The sequence below is a fragment of the Oncorhynchus masou genome, unplaced genomic scaffold (assembly GCF_036934945.1).
Source record: "Oncorhynchus masou masou isolate Uvic2021 unplaced genomic scaffold, UVic_Omas_1.1 unplaced_scaffold_874, whole genome shotgun sequence".
Lineage (NCBI taxonomy): Eukaryota > Metazoa > Chordata > Actinopteri > Salmoniformes > Salmonidae > Oncorhynchus > Oncorhynchus masou.
The window spans coordinates 157,780-183,628 of NW_027015202.1; the positions used below are offsets into that span (position 1 = coordinate 157,780).

Genomic DNA, 25,849 nt, shown 5'->3' on the forward strand with positions numbered 1-25,849 from the left:
GGAGAGATCAGTTATTCTGAGTTCTAGACTACACCAGGTGAATGGAGAGATCCGTTATTCTGAGTTCTAGACTACACCAGGTGAATGGAGAGATCAGTTATTCTGAGTTCTAGACTACACCAGGTGAATGGAGAGATCCGTTATTCTGAGTTCTAGACTACATCAGGTGAATGGAGAGATCCGTTATTCTGAGTTCTAGACTACACCAGGTGAATGGAGAGATCAGTTATTCTGAGTTCTAGACTACACCAGGTGAATGGAGAGATCAGTTATTCTGAGTTCTAGACTACACCAGGTGAATGGAGAGATCAGTTATTCTGAGTTCTAGACTACACCAGGTGAATGGAGAGATCCGTTATTCTGAGTTCTAGACTACACCAGGTGAATGGAGAGATCAGTTATTCTGAGTTCTAGACTACACCAGGTGAATGGAGAGATCCGTTATTCTGAGTTCTAGACTACACCAGGTGAATGGAGAGATCAGTTATTCTGAGTTCTAGACTACATCAGGTGAATGGAGAGGAGAATGTGACAGGGAAGTGGACGTTACGTTTCTAGAACTTCTGGAGTTAATGTAAGAGGGTGCTGGATAACTTAATGGGAAATAAGGACTGGAAGTTTGACTGGATTTCATGGCGATAACTCAGTGGCTCACCCAGTGGGTAACAGGGGGTCGTTTTACCTCTCCCAGAGCTGCTAAGCGCCCCGGACTGCGCCGAAACAAAACACGTAGAGTGACTGTTCTGAGAACGTCATGTTTCGCTGCTCTCGGCGGTGCGCTCTTTTTCCTCCTTGGAGTGTGTTTGCTCAATCTCCCGGACCCGCGTCAGCAACCCTTCCCCCTGACTGAAGGTGAACCCAGAGATGTCACCCTTCTGTTGTGGACACACCCCTTTGGCCATTACCGTAGACTGCCGGACTGTGAGGCGCGCTTTGGAATCCGTGGCTGTGTACTGACCGACGACCGGCGCATGTACCCCGGGGCTGACGCCATCATCATGCACCACCGTGAGATAACGACCAATGCCACGGCGCTCCCGTCTGACCCACGACCCCGTGGCCAGAAGTGGATCTGGATGAATTTTGAGTCCCCGTCTCACACTCGTGGCCTGTGGCGGTTCGAGGGCGTGTTCAATCTCACCATGACCTACCGTGCAGATTCAGACATATTCCTTCCTTACGGCTACCTGGTGCCCCGCCTTCGCCCTCACGCCAACGCCCCCCCACACACACGACCCAGACGGCCCCACCTACTGGCCTGGGTCATCAGTAACTGGTCGGAGTCGCAGGCCCGCGTGGCGTATTACCGTCGGCTGGTTAACTACGTTGACGTGGATGTGTTCGGGCGCGCAGGCGTGCCACTGCCAGAGGACAGCACTGTGGTGCGCACGGTGAGGCGTTACCTGTTTTATCTGGCGTTGGAGAACTCCCAGCACCCCGATTACATCACCGAGAAGCTCTGGAACTCTTTACTGGCCGGGGCCGTTCCTGTAGTTCTCGGGCCGCCGCGGGAAAACTACGAACGCTTCCTCCCCCCTGAAGCCTTTATCCATGTGGACGACTTCCCCTCTCCCCGCCTGCTCGCCCAATACCTGTTGCTGCTACGCCGGAGCCCTGCCCTCCTGCAGAGACACCTGGCCTGGAGGAGGAGCTACAGCGTACACCTGACTGCCTTTTGGGCGGAGCATTACTGCACAGCGTGTCGAGCCGTGCGGAACCACAGACTCCGGACGAACACCATCACCAACCTTCAGCGCTGGTTTGAGTCCTGACCTTTGACTGGTTTCTGACCTTCTGATATGTGAACATGAGCAGGGACCCCGTAGCAACTGTCTTTCACGACATCTAGCAAACCGTGGTTGACGGGATTTAACGTTTTGTAACATCATTGAACTGTGATTCACTTGGTCTGTTAGTTATTTGTATTTGACAGGTTTCAGTAGGGTTATGAAGTCAGTTGTGTCAGACTGTATAAGAAACATAGACATTTTGCCGTGTGTGTGTGTGTGTGTGTGTGTGTGTGTGTGTATAACATCTGCTGGGCCATGAGGAGGTTGTTGAGGCCACAGTTTGTCCCAAACTGTCAGGAACACAAAGGTGTGTCTGTGTGTGTGTGTGTGTGTGTGTGTGTGTGTGTGTGTGTGTGTGTGTGTGTGTGTGTGTCTGTGTGTCTGTGTGTCTGTGTGTCTGTGTGTCTGTGTGTGTGTGTGTGTGTGTGTGTTGTTTGACGTTTGACAGCTGCTTTTGGAAGCATTCCTAAAACTAACGGACGGGGCAGTGAGATGGGTTAACGGACGGGGCAGTGAGATGGGTTAACGGACGGGGCAGTGAGATGGGTTAACGGACGGGGCAGTGAGATGGGTTAACGGACGGGGCAGTGAGATGGGTTAACGGACGGGGCAGTGAGATGGGTTAACGGACGGGGCAGTGAGATGGGTTAACGGACGGGGCAGTGAGATGGGTTAACGGACGGGGCAGTGAGATGGGTTAATGGACGGGGCAGTGGGATGGGTTAACGGACGGGGCAGTGAGATGGGTTAACGGACGGGGCAGTGAGATGGGTTAACGGACGGGGCAGTGAGATGGGTTAACGGACGGGGCAGTGGGATGGGTTAACGGACGGGGCAGTGGGATGGGTTAACGGACGGGGCAGTGGGATGGGTTAAGCTCCCCCAGCTAACTCTCATGGCCATGCTAACCCCAGTAGCCTTGATTCTGCCCTGACATGATCAGCTGACCAGCTGCTACTTCTCACGTCCCACTAGACATGGGCCAATCAAAGGAGTTCCTGACACAAACACACCAGCAGCTACTTCCAGCACTATAATCCCCTCATACATATTGTCTAGGCTACTATATATTTACATTTATTTCTTTCCTTACTTGTCTGGTGTCTGATTTGATTCAGTTGTTTCAGTCCAAGATATTTCAGAGTTTAAAAAAAATATTATTTTTTTCACTACATGTGACAATACGAATGTATACAATTGTAATAAATTAAACTTGATCTTGACTTGATCTGGAAGCAAGTTTTGTCTCTAAACAAGTACTGTCGCTCTTATATAACGACAGGCATAATGGTGGTGGTACCTTGTCTTCAAACACAGGCCTGTAGTTGATTAAGGCTGGCTCCTGAACCCTGCTGTGTCCCACGGTCTGGACTGTGGAACACTGGCTCTGGTAATCCCCTCTGTGTGATGAGTCTCTTTAATCATCTGTCTTTATGTTTCTGAAGGAGGCTAGGAAGAGTCTGGAGGAGGCTAGGAAAAGTCTGGAGGAGGCTAGGAAGAGTCTGGAGGAGGCTAGGAAGAGTCTAAAGGAGGCCAGGAAGAGTCTGAAGGAGGCTAGGAAGAGTCTGAAGGAGGCTAGGAAGCGTCTGTAGGAGGCTAGGAAGAGTCTAAAGGAGGCCAGGAAGAGTCTGAAGGAGGCTAGGAAGGGTCTGAAGGAGGCTAGGAAGAGTCTGAAGGAGGCTAGGAACAGTCTGAAGGAGGCTAGGAAGAGTCTGAAGGAGCCTAGCAAGAGTCTAAAGGAGGCTAGGAAGTGTCGGAAGGAGGCTAGGAAGTGTCGGAAGGAGGCTAGGAAGAGTCTGAAGGAGGCTAGGAAGATTCTGAAGGAGGCTAGGAAGATTCTGAAGGAAGCTAGGAAGTGTCTGAAGGAGGCTAGGAAGAGTCTAAAGGAGGCTAGGAAGAGTCTAAAGGAGGCTAGGAAGAGTCTGAAGGAGGCTAGGAAGAGTCTGAAGGAGGCTAGGAAGAGTCTGAAGGAGGCTAGGAAGAGTCTAAAGGAGGCTAGGAAGAGTCTGAAGGAGGCTAGGAAGAGTCTGAAGGAGGCTAGGAAGGGTCTGAAGGAGGCTAGGAAGAGTTTGAAGGACACTAGGAAGAGTCTGAAGGAGGCTAGGATGTGTCTGAAGGAGGCTAGGAAGTATATGGAAACCAGCTTCAATGTGTTCAGCATGTTTAAGCAGAGCCAGATTCAGGAATTCAAACAGTGTTTTTGGTTCCTTAAAACAAGGACAATTATGACAAGTTGGGATATTTTGCAAAGTCCCCATAAGGAAAAATGTAGGTGTCGGGTTACAGTTAGGTTTAGGGTTAGGAGTTAGGGTTAGGAGTTAGGTTTAAAGTTAGGAGTTAGGGTTAGGTTTAGGGGTTAGGTTTAGGGTTAGGAGTTAAGATTTAGGTTTAGGAGTTAGGATTTAGGTTTAGGAGTTAGGATTTAGGATTTAGGTTTAGGAGTTAGGGTTAGGTTTAGGGTTAGGAGTTAGGTTTAGGGGTTAGGAGATAGGGCTAGGAGTTAGGTTTTAGGGGTTGGTAGTTAGGTTTAGGAGTTAGGGTTAGGTTTAGGAGTTAGGATTTAGGTTTAGGACTTAGGGTTAGGTTTAGGAGTTAGGATTTAGGTTTAGGAGTTAGGGTTAGGTTTAGGAGTTAGGGTTAGGTTTAGGAGTTAGGGTTAGGTTTAGGAGTTAGGGTTAGGTTTAGGAGTTAGGGTTAGGTTTAGGGTTAGGGTTAGGGTTAGGTTTAGGAGTTAGGGTTAGGTTTAGGAGTTAGGGTTAGGTTTAGGAGTTAGGGTTAGGAGTTAGGGTTAGGAGTTAGGGTTAGGTTTAGGAGTTAGGGTTAGGGTTAGGAGTTAGGGTTAGGTTTAGGAGTTAGGGTTAGGGTTAGGAGTTAGGGTTAGGTTTAGGAGTTAGGGTTAGGTTTAGGAGTTAGGGTTAGGAGTTAGGTTTAGGTTTAGGATAGCAAAACAAACGTGTTAGGGTTAGGGTTAGGATAGCAAAACAAACGTGTTAGGGTTAGGGTTAGGGTTAGGGTTAGGATAGCAAAACAAACGTGTATGTACATGTGTTCTCAAGTCAATTGTCTCATTCTGACCTGTGTTCCAACCCCATGCCTTCACCATCATGGACCAGAACTGATTAATTGACAAGAGTGACCTGAGGGAGGCTGCAGTCGTTAGAGAAGATTCCTTCTCACCTTCAATGCCTTCGGGGGTACGCCAAATAAAAATGTGATTCAAATGTATTTATTTTTACATAAAAATTGTATTCAAATCTTAACATTTAAAAAAAAGGTACCTTTATATTTTCCAATGGGGCTGTACATTTGGGTGAGGTTATTTTCTCGCCTGAGTAGCCTCGTTTTACTGCCAAAAATAAAATCAGACCATCTAGTGTTCAGCTAAATAACAACACAATGTCAAATACAGGTAGCCTTTTCAAATAATTAACATCCAATCACATTAACCGTTACTCATCCAATCACATTAACCGTTACTCATCCAATCACATTAACCGTTACTCTGTCACAGGAAACGTTATTGATCCAATCACATTAACCGTTACTCATCCAATCACATTAACCGTTACTCATCCAATCACATTAACCGTTACTCATCCAATCACATTAACCGTTACTCATCCAATCACATTAACCGTTACTCATCCAATCACATTAACCGTTACTCATCCAATCACATTAACCGTTACTCATCCAATCACATTAACCGTTACTCTCTCGAGGGAAACCTTCACTCTTGCGCAGACATTTAAAAACAAAACGTGACAATTTGAAAAATAAGCCACAGGAGTTCTTTGAGTGAGCACTTCTGAGTAGTAAGACATGTATAAAAGCAACAGATACCATTAATAAGAAGGGGCTAGAAGAGTCTTATATGGTGAGCTACCGAGTGACTAGGACAGACAAGCCCCATACTATTGTGGAGGACTTCATTCTTCCTGCTGCCGTGGATATGACTGGGACAATGTTGGGGGAAAGGCCAAAACAACTATACAGACAATGCCTTCATCAAACAACACTGTTTCACGACGCATCAGTGACATGGCAGGAGATGTTTTGAAACAATTACTGCTTCAAATACAAGCCAGTGAATTATATGCATTACAGCTGGATGAGTCAACAGACGTGGCGGGCCTTGCACAGCTCCTGGTATATGTCCGTTATGTTTATGGGGGGTCAATTAAGGAAGACATCCTCTTCTGCAAACCACTAGAAACCAGGACAACATGGGATTATATTTTTAAAGTACTGGACAGCTTTGTGACATCAAATGGTCTTTGGTGGTCAAAATGCGTTGGTATCTGTACTGATGGAACAAGATCCATGACAGGGAGACATAGTGGAGTTGTAACGCGCGTGCAAGCAGTTGCTCCCGACGCCACTTGGGTTCACTGCAGCATCCACCTAGAGGCTCTTGGGTAAACTGCAGCATCCACCTAGAGGCTCTTGGGTAAACTGCAGCATCCACCTAGAGGCTCTTGGGTAAACTGCAGCATCCACCTAGAGGCTCTTGGGTAAACTGCAGCATCCACCTAGAGGCTCTTGGGTACACTGCAGCATCCACCGAGAGGCTCTTGGATAGACTGCAGCATCCACCGAGAGGCTCTTGGATAGACTGCAGCATCCACCTAGAGGCTCTTGGGTAAACTGCAACATCCACCTAGAGGCTCTTGGGTAGACTGCAGCATCCACCTAGAGGCTCTTGGGTAAACTGCAGCATCCACCGAGAGGCTCTTGGGTACACTGCAGCATCCACCTAGAGGCTCTTGGGTAAACTGCAGCATCCACCTAGAGGCTCTTGGGTAGACTGCAGCATCCACCTAGAGGCTCTTGGGTAAACTGCAGCATCCACCTAGAGGCTCTTGGGTACACTGCAGCATCCACCTAGAGGCTCTTGGGTAAACTGCAGCATCCACCTAGAGGCTCTTGGGTAAACTGCAGCATCCACCTAGAGGCTCTTGGGTACACTGCAGCACCCACCTAGAGGCTCTTGGGTAAGCTGCAGCATCCACCTAGAGGCTCTTGGGTAAACTGCAGCATCCACCTAGAGGCTCTTGGGTAAACTGCAGCATCCACCTAGAGGCTCTTGGGTAAACTGCATCATCCACCTAGAGGCTCTTGGGTAAACTGCAGCATCCACCTAGAGGCTCTTGGGTAAACTGCAGCATCCACCTAGAGGCTCTTGGGTACACTGCAGCATCCACCTAGAGGCTCTTGGGTACACTGCAGCATCCACCTAGAGGCTCTTGGGTAAACTGCAGCATCCACCTAGAGGCTCTTGGGTACACTGCAGCATCCACCTAGAGGCTCTTGGGTAAACTGCAGCATCCACCTAGAGGCTCTTGGGTACACTGCAGCATCCACCTAGAGGCTCTTGGGTAAACTGCAGCATCCACCTAGAGGCTCTTGGGTAAACTGCAGCATCCACCTAGAGGCTCTTGGGTACACTGCAGCACCCACCTAGAGGCTCTTGGGTAAGCTGCAGCATCCACCTAGAGGCTCTTGGGTAAACTGCAGCATCCACCTAGAGGCTCTTGGGTAAACTGCAGCATCCACCTAGAGGCTCTTGGGTAAACTGCAGCATCCACCTAGAGGCTCTTGGGTAAACTGCAGCATCCACCTAGAGGCTCTTGGGTAAACTGCAGCATCCACCTAGAGGCTCTTGGGTACACTGCAGCATCCACCTAGAGGCTCTTGGGTACACTGCAGCATCCACCAAGAGGCTCTTGGATAGACTGCAGCATCCACCGAGAGGCTCTTGGGTACACTGCAGCATCCACCGAGAGGCTCTTGGATAGACTGCAGCATCCACCTAGAGGCTCTTAGGTAAACTGCAGCATCCACCTAGAGGCTCTTGCTGCCAAGGGAATTCCTGACAGCTTGAAATACATTCTGGACACTACAGTGAAACTGGTTGAATCATTGTTAAACCTTGGTAAAGCAAGGCCCCTGAACTCTGGTGTATTTTCTGCATTATGTAATGATCTGGGCAGCGACCATGTAACGCTTTTACAACATACAGAAGGTTGCGCTGGTTATTAAGGGGCAAAGTATTGACATGTTGTTTTAAATTGAGAGACGAGTTTAAAGTTTTCTTTACTGACCATAATTTTCACTTGTCTGACCGCTTGATGATGATGAGTTTCTCACACGACTGGTCTATCTGGGTGATGTTTTTTCTCAACTGAATGATCAGAATCTAGGATTACAGGGACTCTCCGCAACTATATTCAATATGCGGGACAAAATTGAGGCTATAAATAAGAAGTTGGAGCTCTTCTCTGTCTGCATTAACAAGGACAACACACAGGTCTTTCCATCATTGTATGATTTTTTTGTGTGTGAATGAACTCAAGCTTACGGACAATGTCAAATGTAATATAGCAAAGCACCTGAGCGAGTTGGGTGCGCAATTACGCAGGTACTTTCCCAAAACGGACGACACGAACTGGATTCGTTATCCCTTTCATGCCCTGCCTCCAGTCCACTTACCAATATCTGAACAAGAGAGCCTCATCCAAATTGCAACAAGCAGTTCTGTGAAAATGGACTTTAAATCAGAAGCCCCTGCCAGGTTTCTGGACAGGGCTGCGCTCAGAGTATCCTGCCTTGGCAAATCACGCTGTTAAGACACTGATGCCCTTTGTAACCATTTACCTATGTGAGAGTGGATTCTCGGCCCTCACTAGCATGAAAACTAAATACAGGCACAGACTGTGTGTGGACAATGATTTAAGACGGAGACTCTCTCCAATACAACCCAACATTGCAGAGTTATGTGCATCCTTTAAGCACACCCTTCTCATTAACCTGTGGTGAGTTATTCACTATTTTCAATGGACAAATAAGGTTTTATATGTAAGATGGTTACATAAAAAGCTAAATGATTATTATTATTTGTGCCCTGGTCCTATAAGAGCTCTTTGTCACTTCCCACAAGCCGGGTTGTGACAAAAACTCACACTCATTCTTATGTTTAATAAATGTATCATATTGTGTGTGTGTGCGTGTGTGTGTGTGTGTGTGTGTGTGTGTGTGTGTGTGTGTGTGTGTGTGTGTGGCAGGCTTACAATGATGGCAAAAAACAAAACAATTTGAGAGTGCGCTGACCCTGGTGCTAGAGGGGATACACAGCTGGAGATTGAATGTTTTGAAGGGGTATGGGACTATAAAATACAGGTAAAGTTTGCTAAAGTTTGCCACTGCTATTTGGATGGTATTCCACAGAGCCTTTTGCTCACTGCTGATTTCACGAGTGTTGTTCTTGCAACAGGGCCCTTCCTCACTGCTGATTTCACGAGTGTTGTTCTTGCAACAGGGCCCTTCCTCACTGCTGATTTCACGAGTGTTGTTCTTGCAACAGGGCCCTTCCTCACTGCTGATTTCACGAGTGTTGTTCTTGCAACAGGGCCCTTCCTCACTGCTGATTTCACGAGTGTTGTTCTTGCAACAGGGCCTTTCCTCACTGCTGATTTCACTAGTGTTGTTCTTGCAACAGGGCCCTTCCTCACTGCTGATTTCACTAGTGTTGTTCTTGCAACAGGGCCTTTCCTCACTGCTGATTTCACTAGTGTTGTTCTTGCAACAGGGCCCTTCCTCACTGCTGATTTCACTAGTGTTGTTCTTGCAACAGGGCCCTTCCTCACTGCTGATTTCACTAGTGTTGTTCTTGCAACAGGGCCTTTCCTCACTGCTGATTTCACTAGTGTTGTTCTTGCAACAGGGCCTTTCCTCACTGCTGATTTCACTAGTGTTGTTCTTGCAACAGGGCCTTTCCTCACTGCTGATTTCACTAGTGTTGTTCTTGCAACAGGGCCCTTCCTCACTGCTGATTTCACTAGTGTTGTTCTTGCAAGAGGGCCTTTCCTCACTGCTGATTTCACTAGTGTTGTTCTTGCAACAGGGCCTTTCCTCACTGCTGATTTCACTAGTGTTTTCCTTGCAAGAGGGCCCTTCCTCACAGATGCCCATGGCTAAATACTGTACATAGTAATCTAATTATAGTAGCACCAGATGTTTATCTTTATCCCTCAGCAGAGTGGAGGGTAAAAAAGTATTTCTACTGAACATCAAGAGATGACAGACGTTAACACAATCACTGTGAAATCGGGTACATTTTGAGAACCACATTGACTTACAGTGAACCACAACCATCAAATTAATTTACAAAGCCCTTTCTTACATCAGCCAATGTCACAAAGTGCTGTACAGAAACCCACCCTAAAACCACAAACAGCAAGCAATGCAGATCTAGAAGAAGCATGGTGGCCAAGGAAAAACTCCCTAGAAAGGCAGGAACCTAGGAAGAAATCTAGAGAGGAACCAGGCTCTGAGGGGTGGCCAGTCCTCTTCTGGCTGTGCTGGGTGGAGATTATAAACCTAGAGAGGAACCAGGCTCTGAGGGGTGACCAGTCCTCTTCTGTCTGTGCCGGGTGGAGATTATAAACCTAGAGAGGAACCAGGCTCTGAGGGGTGGCCAGTCCTTTTCTGGCTGTGCCGGGTGGAGATTATAAACCTAGAGAGGAACCAGGCTCTGAGGGGTGGACAGTCCTCTTCTGGCTGTGCCGGGTGGAGATTATAAACCTAGAGAGGAACCAGGCTCTGAGGGGTGGCCAGTCCTCTTCTGGCTGTGCTGGGTGGAGATTATAAACCTAGAGAGGAACCAGGCTCTGAGGGGTGGCCAGTCCTCTACTGGCTGTACCGGGTGGAGATTATAAACCTAGAGAGGAACCAGGCTCTGAGGGGTGGACAGTCCTCTTCTGGCTGTGCTGGGTGGAGATTATAAACCTAGAGAGGAACCAGGCTCTGAGGGGTGGACAGTCCTCTTCTGGCTGTGCTGGGTGGAGATTATAAACCTAGAGAGGAACCAGGCTCTGAGGGGTGGACAGTCCTCTTCTGGCTGTGCTGGGTGGAGATTATAACAGAACATGTCCAAGATGTTCAAACATTCATAGATGACCAGTAAAGTCAAATTATCATCACATTGGTTGAAGAGTATCAGGTATCAAGGTCGGACCCAAGTGCAGACTGTGTGAATTAACAATGTTTATTGTAACAACGGGCAGGCAAACGACAGGTCAAGGCAGGCAGGGGTCGATAATCCAGAGGTGGAGCTAAGGTACAGGACGGCAGGCAGACTCAGGGTCGGGCAGAGTGATCAGGACAGGCAGGGTGGTCAGGACAGGCAGGGTGGTCAGGACAGGCAGGGTGGTCAGGGTCAGGCAGGGTGGTCAGGACAGGCAGGGTGGTCAGGACAGGCAGGGTGGTCAGGACAGGCAGGGTGGTCAGGACAGGCAGGGTGGTCAGGACAGGCAGAGTGGTCAGGACAGGCAATGTGGTCAGTACAGGCAGAGTGGTCCGGACAGGCAGTGTGGTCAGGACAGGCAGAGTGGTCAGGACAGCCAGAGTGGTCAGGACAGGCAGGGTGGTCAGGACAGGCAGAATGGTCAGGACAGGCAGGGTGGTCAGGACAGGCAGGGTGGTCAGGACAGGCAGAGTGGTCAGGACAGGCAGGGTGGTCAGGACAGGCAGGGTGGTCAGGACAGGCAGGCTCAGGGACAGGCAGGGTGGTCAGGACAGGCAGGGTGGTCAGGACAGGCAGGGTGGTCAGGACAGGCAGAGTGGTCAGGACAGGCAGGCTCAGGGACAGGCAGGGTGGTCAGGACAGGCAGGGTGGTCAGGACAGGCAGGGTGGTCAGGACAGGCAGAGTGGTCAGGACAGGCAGAGTGGTCAGGACAGGCAGAGTGGTCAGGACAGGGAGGTGGTCAGGAAAGGCAGAGTAGTCAGGACAGGCAGGGTGGTCAGGACAGGCAGAGGGGTCAGGACAGGCAGAGTGGTCAGGACAGGCAGGGTGGTCAGGACAGGCAGAGTGGTCAGGACAGGCAGGGTGGTCAGGACAGGCAGGGTGGTCAGGACAGGCAGAGTGGTCAGGACAGGCAGGGTGGTCAGGACAGGCAGAGTGGTCAGGACAGGCAGGGTGGTCAGGACAGGCAGGGTGGTCAGGACAGGCAGAGTGGTCAGGAAAGGCAGGGTGGTCAGGACAGGCAGGGTGGTCAGGACAGGCAGGGTGGTCAGGACAGGCAGAGTGGTCAGGAAAGGCAGGGTGGTCAGGACAGGCAGGGTGGTCAGGACAGGCAGGGTGGTCAGGACATGCAGGCTCAGGGACAGTCAGGGTGGTCAGAACAGGCATGGTGGTCAAGACAGGCAGGCTCAGGGTCAGGCAGGGTGTTCAGGACAGGCAGGGTGGTCAAGACCGGCAGGCTCAGGGTCAGGCAGGGTGGTCAGGAAAGGCAGAGTGGTCAGGACAGGCAGGGTGGTCAGGACAGGCAAGGTGGTCAGGACAGGCAGAGAGGTCAGGACAGGCAGGGTGGTCAGGACAGACAGAGTGGTCAGGACAGGCAGGGTGGTCAGGACAGGCAGAGTGGTCAGGACAGACAGAGTGGTCAGGACAGGCAGGGTGGTCAGGACAGGCAGAGTGGTCAGGACAGGCAGAGTGGTCAGGACAGGCAGAGTGGTCAGGACAGGCAGGGTGGTCAGGACAGGCAGAGTGGTCAGGACAGGCAGGGTGGTCAGGACAGGCAGGCTCAGGGACAGGCAGGGTGGTCAGGACAGGCAGGGTGGTCAGGACAGGCAGGGTGGTCAGGACAGGCAGAGTGGTCAGGACAGGCAGGCTCAGGGACAGGCAGGGTGGTCAGGACAGGCAGGGTGGTCAGGACAGGCAGGGTGGTCAGGACAGGCAGAGTGGTCAGGACAGGCAGAGTGGTCAGGACAGGCAGAGTGGTCAGGACAGGGAGGTGGTCAGGACAGGCAGAGTAGTCAGGACAGGCAGGGTGGTCAGGACAGGCAGAGGGGTCAGGACAGGCAGAGTGGTCAGGACAGGCAGGGTGGTCAGGACAGGCAGAGTGGTCAGGACAGGCAGGGTGGTCAGGACAGGCAGAATGGTCAGGACAGGCAGGGTGGTCAGGACAGGCAGAGTGGTCAGGACAGGCATTGTGGTCAGGACAGGCAGAGTGGTCAGGACAGGCAGGGTGGTCAGGACAGGCAGGGTGGTCAGGACAGGCAGGGTGGTCAGGACAGGCAGCCTCAGGGACAGGCAGGGTGGTCAGGACAGGCAGGGTGGTCAGGACAGGCAGGGTGGTCAGGACAGGCAGAGTGGTCAGGAAAGGCAGGGTGGTCAGGACAGGCAGGGTGGTCAGGACAGGCAGGGTGGTCAGGACATGCAGGCTCAGGGACAGTCAGGGTGGTCAGAACAGGCATGGTGGTCAAGACAGGCAGGCTCAGGTTCAGGCAGGGTGTTCAGGACAGGCAGGGTGGTCAAGACCGGCAGGCTCAGGGTCAGGCAGGGTGGTCAGGAAAGGCAGAGTGGTCAGGACAGGCAGGGTGGTCAGGACAGGCAAGGTGGTCAGGACAGGCAGAGAGGTCAGGACAGGCAGGGTGGTCAGGACAGACAGAGTGGTCAGGACAGGCAGGGTGGTCAGGACAGGCAGAGTGGTCAGGACAGACAGAGTGGTCAGGACAGGCAGGGTGGTCAGGACAGGCAGAGTGGTCAGGACAGGCAGGGTGGTCAGGACAGGCAGGGTGGTCAGGACAGGCAGGGTGGTCAGGACAGGCAGAGTGGTCAGGACAGGCAGGGTGGTCAGGACAGGCAGGGTGGTCAGGACAGGCAGGGTGGTCTGGACAGGCAGGCTCAGGGACAGGCAGGGTGGTCAGAACAGGCATGGTGGTCAAGACAGGCAGGCTCAGGGTCAGGCAGGGTGGTCAGGACAGGCAGGGTGGTCAAGACCGGCAGGCTCAGGGTCAGGCAGAGTGGTCAGGACAGGAAGGGTGGTCAGGACAGGCAGAGTGGTCAGGACAGGCATAGTGGTCAGGACAGGCAGGGTGGTCAGGACAGGCAGGGTGGTCAGGGTCAGGCAGGGTGGTCAGGACAGGCAGGGTGGTCAGGACAGGCAGAGTGGTCAGGACAGGCAGAGTGGTCAGGACAGGCAGGGTGGTCAGGACAGGCAGGGTGGTCAGGACAGGCAGGGTGGTCAGGACAGTCAGAGTGGTCAGGACAGGCAGAGTGGTCAGGACAGGCAGAGTGGTCAGGACAGGCAGGGTGGTCAGGACAGGCAGAGTGGTCAGGACAGGCAGGGTGGTCAGGACAGGCAGGCTCAGGGACAGGCAGGGTGGTCAGGACAGGCAGGGTGGTCAGGACAGGCAGAGTGGTCAGGAAAGGCAGGGTGGTCAGGACAGGCAGGGTGGTCAGGACAGGCAGGGTGGTCAGGACAGGCAGGCTCAGGGACAGGCAGGGTGGTCAGAACAGGCATGGTGGTCAAGACAGGCAGGCTCAGGGTCAGGCAGGGTGGTCAGGACAGGCAGGGTGGTCAAGACCGGCAGGCTCAGGGTCAGGCAGGGTGGTCAGGACAGGCAGGGTGGTCAGGACAGGCAGGGTGGTCAGGACAGGCAGGGTGGTCAGGACAGGCAGAGAGGTCAGGACAGGCAGGGTGGTCAGGACAGGCAGAGAGGTCAGGACAGGCAGGGTGGTCAGGACAGGCAGAGTGGTCAGGAAAGGCAGGGTGGTCAGGACAGGCAGGGTGGTCAGGACAGGCAGGGTGGTCAGGACAGTCAGAGTGGTCAGGACAGGCAGAGTGGTCAGGACAGGCAGAGTGGTCAGGACCGGCAGGGTGGTCAGGACAGGCAGAGTGGTCAGGACAGGCAGGGTGGTCAGGACAGGCAGGCTCAGGGACAGGCAGGGTGGTCAGGACAGGCAGGGTGGTCAGGACAGGCAGGGTGGTCAGGACAGGCAGGGTGGTCAGGACAGGCAGAGTGGTCAGGAAAGGCAGGGTGGTCAGGACAGGCAGGGTGGTCAGGACAGGCAGGGTGGTCAGGACAGGCAGGCTCAGGGACAGGCAGGGTGGTCAGAACAGGCATGGTGGTCAAGACAGGCAGGCTCAGGGTCAGGCAGGGTGGTCAGGACAGGCAGGGTGGTCAGGACAGGCAAAGTGGTCAGGACAGGCAGGGTGGTCAGGACAGGCAGGGTGGTCAGGACAGGCAGAGTGGTCAGGACAGGCAGGGTGGTCAGGACAGGCAGAGTGGTCAGGACAGGCAGGGTGGTCAGGACAGGCAGGGTGGTCAGGACAGGCAGAGTGGTCAGGAAAGGCAGGGTGGTCAGAACAGGCATGGTGGTCAAGACAGGCAGGCTCAGGGTCAGGCAGGGTGGTCAGGACAGGCAGGGTGGTCAAGACCGGCAGGCTCAGGGTCAGGCAGGGTGGTCAGGACAGGCAGAGTGGTCAGGACAGGCAGGGTGGTCAGGACAGGCAGAGTGGTCAGGACAGGCAATGTGGTCAGTACAGGCAGAGTGGTCAGGACAGGCAGAGTGGTCAGGACAGGCAGAGTGGTCAGGACAGCCAGAGTGGTCAGGACAGGCAGGGTGGTCAGGACAGGCAGAATGGTCAGGACAGGCAGGGTGGTCAGGACAGGCAGGGTGGTCAGGACAGGCAGAGTGGTCAGGACAGGCAGGGTGGTCAGGACAGGCAGGGTGGTCAGGACAGGCAGGCTCAGGGACAGGCAGGGTGGTCAGGACAGGCAGGGTGGTCAGGACAGGCAGGGTGGTCAGGACAGGCAGAGTGGTCAGGACAGGCAGGCTCAGGGACAGGCAGGGTGGTCAGGACAGGCAGGGTGGTCAGGACAGGCAGGGTGGTCAGGACAGGCAGAGTGGTCAGGACAGGCAGAGTGGTCAGGACAGGCAGAGTGGTCAGGACAGGGAGGTGGTCAGGAAAGGCAGAGTAGTCAGGACAGGCAGGGTGGTCAGGACAGGCAGAGGGGTCAGGACAGGCAGAGTGGTCAGGACAGGCAGGGTGGTCAGGACAGGCAGAGTGGTCAGGACAGGCAGGGTGGTCAGGACAGGCAGGGTGGTCAGGACAGGCAGAGTGGTCAGGACAGGCAGGGTGGTCAGGACAGGCAGAGTGGTCAGGACAGGCAGGGTGGTCAGGACAGGCAGGGTGGTCAGGACAGGCAGAGTGGTCAGGAAAGGCAGGGTGGTCAGGACAGGCAGGGTGGTCAGGACAGGCAGGGTGGTCAGGACAGGCAGAGTGGTCAGGAAAGGCAGGGTGGTCAGGACAGGCAGGGTGGTCAGGACAGGCAGGGTGGTCAGGACATGCAGGCTCAGGGACAGTCAGGGTGGTCAGAACAGGCATGGTGGTCAAGACAGGCAGGCTCAGGGTCAGGCAGGGTGTTCAGGACAGGCAGGGTGGTCAAGACCGGCAGGCTCAGGGTCAGGCAGGGTGGTCAGGAAAGGCAGAGTGGTCAGGACAGGCAGGGTGGTCAGGACAGGCAAGGTGGTCAGGACAGGCAGAGAGGTCAGGACAGGCAGGGTGGTCAGGACAGACAGAGTGGTCAGGACAGGCAGGGTGGTCAGGACAGGCAGAGTGGTCAGGACAGACAGAGTGGTCAGGACAGGCAGGGTGGTCAGGACAGGCAGAGTGGTCAGGACAGGCAGGGTGGTCAGGACAGGCAGGGTGGTCAGGACAGGCAGGGTGGTCAGGACAGGCAGAGTGGTCAGGACAGGCAGGGTGGTCAGGACAGGCAGGGTGGTCAGGACAGGCAGGGTGGTCAGGACAGGCAGGCTCAGGGACAGGCAGGGTGGTCAGAACAGGCATGGTGGTCAAGACAGGCAGGCTCAGGGTCAGGCAGGGTGGTCAGGACAGGCAGGGTGGTCAAGACCGGCAGGCTCAGGGTCAGGCAGAGTGGTCAGGACAGGAAGGGTGGTCAGGACAGGCAGAGTGGTCAGGACAGGCATAGTGGTCAGGACAGGCAGGGTGGTCAGGACAGGCAGGGTGGTCAGGGTCAGGCAGGGTGGTCAGGACAGGCAGGGTGGTCAGGACAGGCAGAGTGGTCAGGACAGGCAGAGTGGTCAGGACAGGCAGGGTGGTCAGGACAGGCAGGGTGGTCAGGACAGGCAGGGTGGTCAGGACAGTCAGAGTGGTCAGGACAGGCAGAGTGGTCAGGACAGGCAGAGTGGTCAGGACAGGCAGGGTGGTCAGGACAGGCAGAGTGGTCAGGACAGGCAGGGTGGTCAGGACAGGCAGGCTCAGGGACAGGCAGGGTGGTCAGGACAGGCAGGGTGGTCAGGACAGGCAGGGTGGTCAGGACAGGCAGAGTGGTCAGGACAGGCAGGCTCAGGGACAGGCAGGGTGGTCAGGACAGGCAGGGTGGTCAGGACAGGCAGGGTGGTCAGGACAGGCAGAGTGGTCAGGACAGGCAGAGTGGTCAGGACAGGCAGAGTGGTCAGGACAGGGAGGTGGTCAGGACAGGCAGAGTAGTCAGGACAGGCAGGGTGGTCAGGACAGGCAGAGGGGTCAGGACAGGCAGAGTGGTCAGGACAGGCAGGGTGGTCAGGACAGGCAGAGTGGTCAGGACAGGCAGGGTGGTCAGGACAGGCAGAATGGTCAGGACAGGCAGGGTGGTCAGGACAGGCAGAGTGGTCAGGACAGGCATTGTGGTCAGGACAGGCAGAGTGGTCAGGACAGGCAGGGTGGTCAGGACAGGCAGGGTGGTCAGGACAGGCAGGGTGGTCAGGACAGGCAGCCTCAGGGACAGGCAGGGTGGTCAGGACAGGCAGGGTGGTCAGGACAGGCAGGGTGGTCAGGACAGGCAGAGTGGTCAGGAAAGGCAGGGTGGTCAGGACAGGCAGGGTGGTCAGGACAGGCAGGGTGGTCAGGACATGCAGGCTCAGGGACAGTCAGGGTGGTCAGAACAGGCATGGTGGTCAAGACAGGCAGGCTCAGGTTCAGGCAGGGTGTTCAGGACAGGCAGGGTGGTCAAGACCGGCAGGCTCAGGGTCAGGCAGGGTGGTCAGGAAAGGCAGAGTGGTCAGGACAGGCAGGGTGGTCAGGACAGGCAAGGTGGTCAGGACAGGCAGAGAGGTCAGGACAGGCAGGGTGGTCAGGACAGACAGAGTGGTCAGGACAGGCAGGGTGGTCAGGACAGGCAGAGTGGTCAGGACAGACAGAGTGGTCAGGACAGGCAGGGTGGTCAGGACAGGCAGAGTGGTCAGGACAGGCAGGGTGGTCAGGACAGGCAGGGTGGTCAGGACAGGCAGGGTGGTCAGGACAGGCAGAGTGGTCAGGACAGGCAGGGTGGTCAGGACAGGCAGGGTGGTCAGGACAGGCAGGGTGGTCTGGACAGGCAGGCTCAGGGACAGGCAGGGTGGTCAGAACAGGCATGGTGGTCAAGACAGGCAGGCTCAGGGTCAGGCAGGGTGGTCAGGACAGGCAGGGTGGTCAAGACCGGCAGGCTCAGGGTCAGGCAGAGTGGTCAGGACAGGAAGGGTGGTCAGGACAGGCAGAGTGGTCAGGACAGGCATAGTGGTCAGGACAGGCAGGGTGGTCAGGACAGGCAGGGTGGTCAGGGTCAGGCAGGGTGGTCAGGACAGGCAGGGTGGTCAGGACAGGCAGAGTGGTCAGGACAGGCAGAGTGGTCAGGACAGGCAGGGTGGTCAGGACAGGCAGGGTGGTCAGGACAGGCAGGGTGGTCAGGACAGTCAGAGTGGTCAGGACAGGCAGAGTGGTCAGGACAGGCAGAGTGGTCAGGACAGGCAGGGTGGTCAGGACAGGCAGAGTGGTCAGGACAGGCAGGGTGGTCAGGACAGGCAGGCTCAGGGACAGGCAGGGTGGTCAGGACAGGCAGGGTGGTCAGGACAGGCAGAGTGGTCAGGAAAGGCAGGGTGGTCAGGACAGGCAGGGTGGTCAGGACAGGCAGGGTGGTCAGGACAGGCAGGCTCAGGGACAGGCAGGGTGGTCAGAACAGGCATGGTGGTCAAGACAGGCAGGCTCAGGGTCAGGCAGGGTGGTCAGGACAGGCAGGGTGGTCAAGACCGGCAGGCTCAGGGTCAGGCAGGGTGGTCAGGACAGGCAGGGTGGTCAGGACAGGCAGGGTGGTCAGGACAGGCAGGGTGGTCAGGACAGGCAGAGAGGTCAGGACAGGCAGGGTGGTCAGGACAGGCAGAGAGGTCAGGACAGGCAGGGTGGTCAGGACAGGCAGAGTGGTCAGGAAAGGCAGGGTGGTCAGGACAGGCAGGGTGGTCAGGACAGGCAGGGTGGTCAGGACAGTCAGAGTGGTCAGGACAGGCAGAGTGGTCAGGACAGGCAGAGTGGTCAGGACCGGCAGGGTGGTCAGGACAGGCAGAGTGGTCAGGACAGGCAGGGTGGTCAGGACAGGCAGGCTCAGGGACAGGCAGGGTGGTCAGGACAGGCAGGGTGGTCAGGACAGGCAGGGTGGTCAGGACAGGCAGGGTGGTCAGGACAGGCAGAGTGGTCAGGAAAGGCAGGGTGGTCAGGACAGGCAGGGTGGTCAGGACAGGCAGGGTGGTCAGGACAGGCAGGCTCAGGGACAGGCAGGGTGGTCAGAACAGGCATGGTGGTCAAGACAGGCAGGCTCAGGGTCAGGCAGGGTGGTCAGGACAGGCAGGGTGGTCAAGACCGGCAGGCTCAGGGTCAGGCAGGGTGGTCAGGACAGGCAGAGTGGTCAGGACAGGCAGGGTGGTCAGGACAGGCAGAGTGGTCAGGACAGGCAGGGTGGTCAGGACAGGCAGGGTGGTCAGGACAGGCAGGGTGGTCAGGACAGGCAGAGTGGTCAGGACAGGCAGGGTGGTCAGGACAGGCAGGGTGGTCAGGACAGGCAGGGTGGTCAGGACAGGCAGGCTCAGGGACAGGCAGGGTGGTCAGAACAGGCATGGTGGTCAAGACAGGCAGGCTCAGGGTCAGGCAGGGTGGTCAGGACAGGCAGGGTGGTCAAGACCGGCAGGCTCAGGGTCAGGCAGAGTGGTCAGGACAGGAAGGGTGGTCAGGACAGGCAGAGTGGTCAGGACAGGCATAGTGGTCAGGACAGGCAGGGTGGTCAGGACAGGCAGGGTGGTCAGGGTCAGGCAGGGTGGTCAGGACAGGCAGGGTGGTCAGGACAGGCAGGCTCAGGGACAGGCAGGGTGGTCAGAACAGGCATGGTGGTCAAGAAAGGCAGGCTCAGGGTCAGGCAGGGTGGTCAGGACAGGCAGGGTGGTCAAGACCGGCAGGCTCAGGGTCAGGCAGGGTGGTCAGGACAGGCAGAGTGGTCAGGACAGGCAGGGTGGTCAGGACAGGCAGGGTGGTCAGGACAGGCAGAGAGGTCAGGACAGGCAGGGTGGTCAGGACAGGCAGAGAGGTCAGGACAGGCAGGGTGGTCAGGACAGGCAGAGTGGTCAGGAAAGGCAGGGTGGTCAGGACAGGCAGGGTGGTCAGGACAGGCAGGGTGGTCAGGACAGTCAGAGTGGTCAGGACAGGCAGAGTGGTCAGGACAGGCAGAGTGGTCAGGACAGGCAGGGTGGTCAGGACAGGCAGAGTGGTCAGGACAGGCAGGGTGGTCAGGACAGGCAGGCTCAGGGACAGGCAGGGTGGTCAGGACAGAGAGGGTGGTCAGGACAGGCAGGGTGGTCAGGACAGGCAGGGTGGTCAGGACAGGCAGAGTGGTCAGGAAAGGCAGGGTGGTCAGGACAGGCAGGGTGGTCAGGACAGGCAGGGTGGTCAGGACAGGCAGGCTCAGGGACAGGCAGGGTGGTCAGAACAGGCATGGTGGTCAAGACAGGCAGGCTCAGGGTCAGGCAGGGTGGTCAGGACAGGCAGGGTGGTCAAGACCGGCAGGCTCAGGGTCAGGCAGGGTGGTCAGGACAGGCAGAGTGGTCAGGACAGGCAGTGTGGTCAGGACAGGCAGGGTGGTCAGGACAGGCAGAGAGGTCAGGACAGGCAGGGTGGTCAGGACAGGCAGAGTGGTCAGGAAAGGCAGGGTGGTCAGGACAGGCAGGGTGGTCAGGACAGGCAGGGTGGTCAGGACAGGCAGGCTCAGGGACAGGCAGGGTGGTCAGAACAGGCATGGTGGTCAAGACAGGCAGGCTCAGGGTCAGGCAGGGTGGTCAGGACAGGCAGGGTGGTCAAGACCGGCAGGCTCAGGGTCAGGCAGGGTGGTCAGGACAGGCAGAGTGGTCAGGACAGGCAGGGTGGTCAGGACAGGCAGGGTGGTCAGGACAGGCAGAGAGGTCAGGACAGGCAGGGTGGTCAGGACAGGCAGAGTGGTCAGGACAGGCAGAGTGGTTAGGACAGGCAGGGTGGTCAGGACAGACAGAGTGGTCAGGACAGGCAGGGTGGTCAGGACAGGCAGAGTGGTCAGGACAGGCAGAGTGGTCAGGACAGGCAGGGTGGTCAGGACAGGCAGAGTGGTCAGGACAGGCAGAGTGGTCAGGACAGGCAGAGTGGTCAGGACAGGCAGGGTGGTCAGGACAGGCAGGGTGGTCAGGACAGGCAGGGTGGTCAGGACAGGCAGGGTGGTCAGGACAGGCAGGGTCAAAAACCAGGAGGACAAGAAAAAGTGAGGCTGATGGGAAAAACGGTGGTTGACTTGAACAAACAATACGAACTGCTAACAGACAGACAGAAGACACAGGTTGAAATACCCAGAGGATAAGTCTCTCCTTCTTTAGTTATCTCCCTCTCTCCTTCTTTAGTTGTCTCCCTCTCTCCTTCTTTAGTTGTCTCCCTCTCTCATTATCTCCTTTAGTTGTCTCCCTCTCTCCTTCTCTAGTTGTCTCCCGCTCTCCGTCTCTAGTTGTCTCCCTCTCTCCTTCTCTAGTTGTCTCCCTCTCTCCTTCTTTAGTTGTCTCCCTCTCTCCTTCTCTAGTTGTCTCCCTCTCTCCTTCTCTAGTTGTCTCCCTCTCTCCTTCTCTAGTTGTCTCCCTCTCTCCTTCTCTAGTTGTCTCCCTCTCTCCTTCTCTAGTTGTCTCCCTCTCTCATTATCTCCTTTAGTTGTCTCCCTCTCTCCTTCTCTAGTTGTCTCCCTCTCTCCTTCTCTATTTGTCTCCCTCTCTCATTATCTCCTTTAGTTGTCTCCCCTCTCTCCTTCTCTAGTTGTTTCCCGCACTCCTTTAGTTATCTCCCTCTCTCATTATCTCCTTTAGTTGTCTCCCTCTCTCCTTCTCTAGTTGTCTCCCTCTCTCCTTCTCTAGTTGTCTCCCTCTCTCCTTCTCTAGTTGTCTCCCTCTCTCCTTCTCTAGTTGTCTCCCTCTCTCTTTCTCTAGTTGTCTCCCGCTCTCCTTTAGTTGTCTCCCTCTCTCCTTCTCTAGTTGTCTCCCTCTCTCCTTCTCTAGTTGTCTCCCTCTCTCCTTCTCTAGTTGTCTCCCTCTCTCCTTCTCTAGTTGTCTCCCTCTCTCCTTCTCTAGTTTTCTCCCTCTCTCCTTCTCTAGTTTTCTCCCTCTCTCCTTCTCTAGTTGTCTCCCGCTCTCCTTTAGTTGTCTCCCGCTCTCCGTCTCTAGTTGTCTCCCTCTCTCCTTCTCTAGTTGTCTCCCTCTCTCCTTCTATAGTTGTCTCCCTCTCTCCTTCTCTAGTTGTCTCCCTCTCTCCTTCTCTAGTTGTCTCCCTCTCTCCTTCTCTAGTTGTCTCCCTCTCTCCTTCTCTAGTTGTCTCCCGCTCTCCTTTAGTTGTCTCCCTCTCTCCTTCTCTAGTTGTCTCCCTTTCTCCTTCTCTAGTTGTCTCCCGCTCTCCTTTAGTTGTCTCCCTCTCTCCTTCTCTAGTTGTCTCCCTCTCTCCTTCTCTAGTTGTCTCCCTCTCTCCTTCTCTAGTTGTCTCCCTCTCTCCTTCTCTAGTTGTCTCCCTCTCTCCTTCTCTAGTTGTCTCCCTCTCTCCTTCTCTAGTTGTCTCCCTCTCTCCCTCTTTAGTTATCTCCCTCTCTCATTATCTCCTTTAGTTGTCTCCCTCTCTCCTTCTCTAGTTGTCTCCCTCACTCCCTCTTTAGTTATCTCCCTCTCTCATTATCTCCTTTAGTTGTCTCCCTATCTCCTTCTCTAGTTGTTTCCCGCCTCCTTTAGTTATCTCCCTATCTCATTATCTCCTTTAGTTGTCTCCCTCTCTCCTTCTCTAGTTGTCTCCCTCTCTCCTTCTCTAGTTGTCTCCCTCTCTCCTTCTCTAGTTGTCTCCCGCTCTCCTTTAGTTGTCTCCCCTCTCTCCGTCTCTAGTTGTCTCCCTCTCTCCTTCTCTAGTTGTCTCCCTCTCTCCTTCTCTAGTTGTCTCCCTCTCTCCTTCTCTAGTTGTCTCCCTCTCCTTCTCTAGTTGTCTCCCTCTCTCCTTCTCTAGTTGTCTCCCTCTCTCCTTCTCTAGTTGTCTCCCTCTCTCCTTCTCTAGTTGTCTCCCTCTCTCCTTCTCTAGTTGTCTCCCTCTCTCCTTCTCTAGTTGTCTCCCTCTCTCCTTCTCTAGTTGTTTCCCTCTCTCCTTCATTTCCACTGTTGAACACAATGCCTACATACATTTCTATAGGGAAACGTTCATGTCCCATACATCAAAGGCATGAGAAAATATATGAAACAACAGAACCACAAGACAAATAAATGGAGCTGGGTTGCCATGGCAGCGGGCGGGGAGAGGTAATCTGATGGCTGGTTTGTCATGGCTGTGTCCCGCTGCCCCATGGATCTCCACTCCGGACCTCTGATGGCTCCTGTGTTTGCAATATTCCGTCTTCCTGTCAGATTTGGGGGAAAAAAATAAAAGAAAGAGAATATTACCCACTGTCTGCCTCCCTCATTCCCATGTGTCCACCAAACAAGCTATCATGGTGTGTACTGAGCCAACACATGGACCGCAGGCCCACTGTGTCTGTGTGTGGCTCTGTGTGTGTGTGCAGTGCATGTTCAGTCACTGTGGTGTCGACACGTCTGATCTCATTAGTGATCAAAGGGACTGCAGCTGTTTCCCCCAGTGGCCTGCTAGTTTCTTATAGACGTGCCTCAGTTCACTAGTCTCTTATAGACGTGCCTCAGTTCACTAGTCTCTTATCAACGTGCCTCAGTTCACTAGTCTCTTATCAACGTGCCTCAGTTCACTAGTCTCTTATAGACGTGCCTCAGTTCACTAGTCTCTTATAGACGTGCCTCAGTTCACTAGTCTCTTATAGACGTGCCTCAGTTCACTAGTCTCTTATAGACGTGCCTCAGTTCACTAGTCTCTTATCAACGTGCCTCAGTTCACTAGTCTCTTATAGACGTGCCTCAGTTCACTAGTCTCTTATAGACGTGCCTCAGTTCACTAGTCTCTTATAGACGTGCCTCAGTTCACTAGTCTCTTATCAACGTGCCTCAGTTCACTAGTCTCTTATAGACGTGCCTCAGTTCACTAGTCTCTTATAGACGTGCCTCAGTTCACTAGTCTCTTGTTAACGTGCCTCAGTTCACTAGTCTCAGTTCACTAGTCTCTTATCAACGTGCCTCAGTTCACTAGTCTCTTGTTAACGTGCCTCAGTTCACTAGTCTCTTGTTAACGTGCCTCAGATCACTAGAGAGGAACAACCAAAGTGAGAGAGAGAGAGGGAAAGAGAGACGAGACATGAAGGGAGATGAAGAAAAATAGGTCTTTAAGCAGTGCCGTCAGAAACTATTCACACCCCTTGACATTTTGTTGTGTTACAAAGTGGGATTCAAATGTACCCATAACATGATGCAGCCACCAACCACCATGCTTGAACATATTGAGAGTGGTACTTTGCACCAAACATAGTGATTTTGTATTCAGGACTAAAAGTTAATTTCTTTGCCACATCGTTTGCAGTATTACTTTAGTCCCTTGTTGCAAACCAGATGCATGTTTTGTATGTTTTTTAAATTCTGTACAGGTTTCCTTCTTCCTTCTAGGTTAGTATTGTGGAGTTAATACAACATTGTTTATCCATCCTCAGTCTTCTCCTATCACAGCCATTAAACTCTTAACTTTTTTGAAATTACCAATGGCCTCATGGTGAAATCCCTGAGCGGTTTCTTTCATCTCCGGCAACTGAGTTAGGAAGGACGAAATTCAAAGTGTAATTAATAACCTCACCAGGCTCAAAGGCATATTCAATATCTGTTTTTGTTTTTGTTTTTACCCATCTACCAATAAGTACCATTCTTTGTGAGGCAGTGGAAAACCTCCCTGGTCTTTGTGGTTTAATCTTTGCTTGAAATTTACAGCTCGACTGAGGGACCTTGCAGATCTGTATGTGTGGGCCACAGAGATGAGGAAGTCATTCAACACTACTACTATTGTTATCAGAGTGAGTCCATGCAAACTTTCTTTGGGATTTGTAAAGCACATTTTTACTCCTGAACTTATTTTGGCCATAACAAACGGATTGAATACTTATTGACTCAATACATTTTTAGCTTTTTTTTTGGTAAATTGGTTAAAAAAAATCCACTTTGACATTATCAGCACACAGAGATGATCAACACACACAGACCTGGTGTCGTACAGAGAGATGATCAACACACATAGGCCTGGTGTCGTACACAGAGATGATCAACAAACACAGGCCTGGTGTCGTACAGAGAAATGATCAACACACGTAGGCCTGGTGTCGTACAGAGAGATGATCAACACATAGGCCTGGTGTCGTACACAGAGATGATCAACACACACAGGCCTGGTGTCGTACACAGAGATGATCAACACATAGGCCTGGTGTCGTACAGAGAGATGATCAACACACATAGGCCTGGTGTCGTACAGAGAGATGATCAACACACAGGCCTGGTGTCATCATACATATATAGTAGTAGTACGTCTTTGTGCAGTTAACCTAATGTTTAACGTTAACTAACTCACTTTTGTACATCGCGCTGGTCCGTACAATTGACCTTATTTTAGCGCCCCCAAAAACGTAATACTTCCAGATCAACTGTAATATCATTGTAAAGCACACTTTCTCCTCCTTCCAACAAAATCAATGGCGATACCTTCATGATGCTGGGCTTTTTAACAATGGCGGGTGGGGAAGCGAAACCTATTGCATGATCGGGCTTTATAACAACAGGTAGTGACTAGGGGTTTATAACAACAGGTAGTGACTAGGGCTTTATAACAACAGAGGTAGTGACTAGGGCTTTATAACAACAGGTAGTGACTAGGGGTTTATAACAACAGAGGTAGTGACTAGGGGTTTATAACAACAGGTAGAGACTAGGGCTTTATAACAACAGGTAGAGACTAGGGGGTTATAACAACAGAGGTAGTGACTAGGGGTTTATAACAACAGG

At 53.7% G+C, this 25,849-nt stretch overlaps 1 protein-coding gene across 1 annotated transcript; it reads left to right on the top strand.

Annotated features, from left to right (window-relative positions):
* Positions 1-632: 632 nt before the first annotated feature.
* Positions 633-1,772, top strand: LOC135537943 (alpha-(1,3)-fucosyltransferase 4-like). The gene has a single exon (XM_064963951.1). The coding sequence runs from the start codon at positions 633-635 to the stop codon at positions 1,770-1,772; it is 1,140 nt and encodes a 379-aa protein (XP_064820023.1).
* Positions 1,773-25,849: the final 24,077 nt, after the last annotated feature.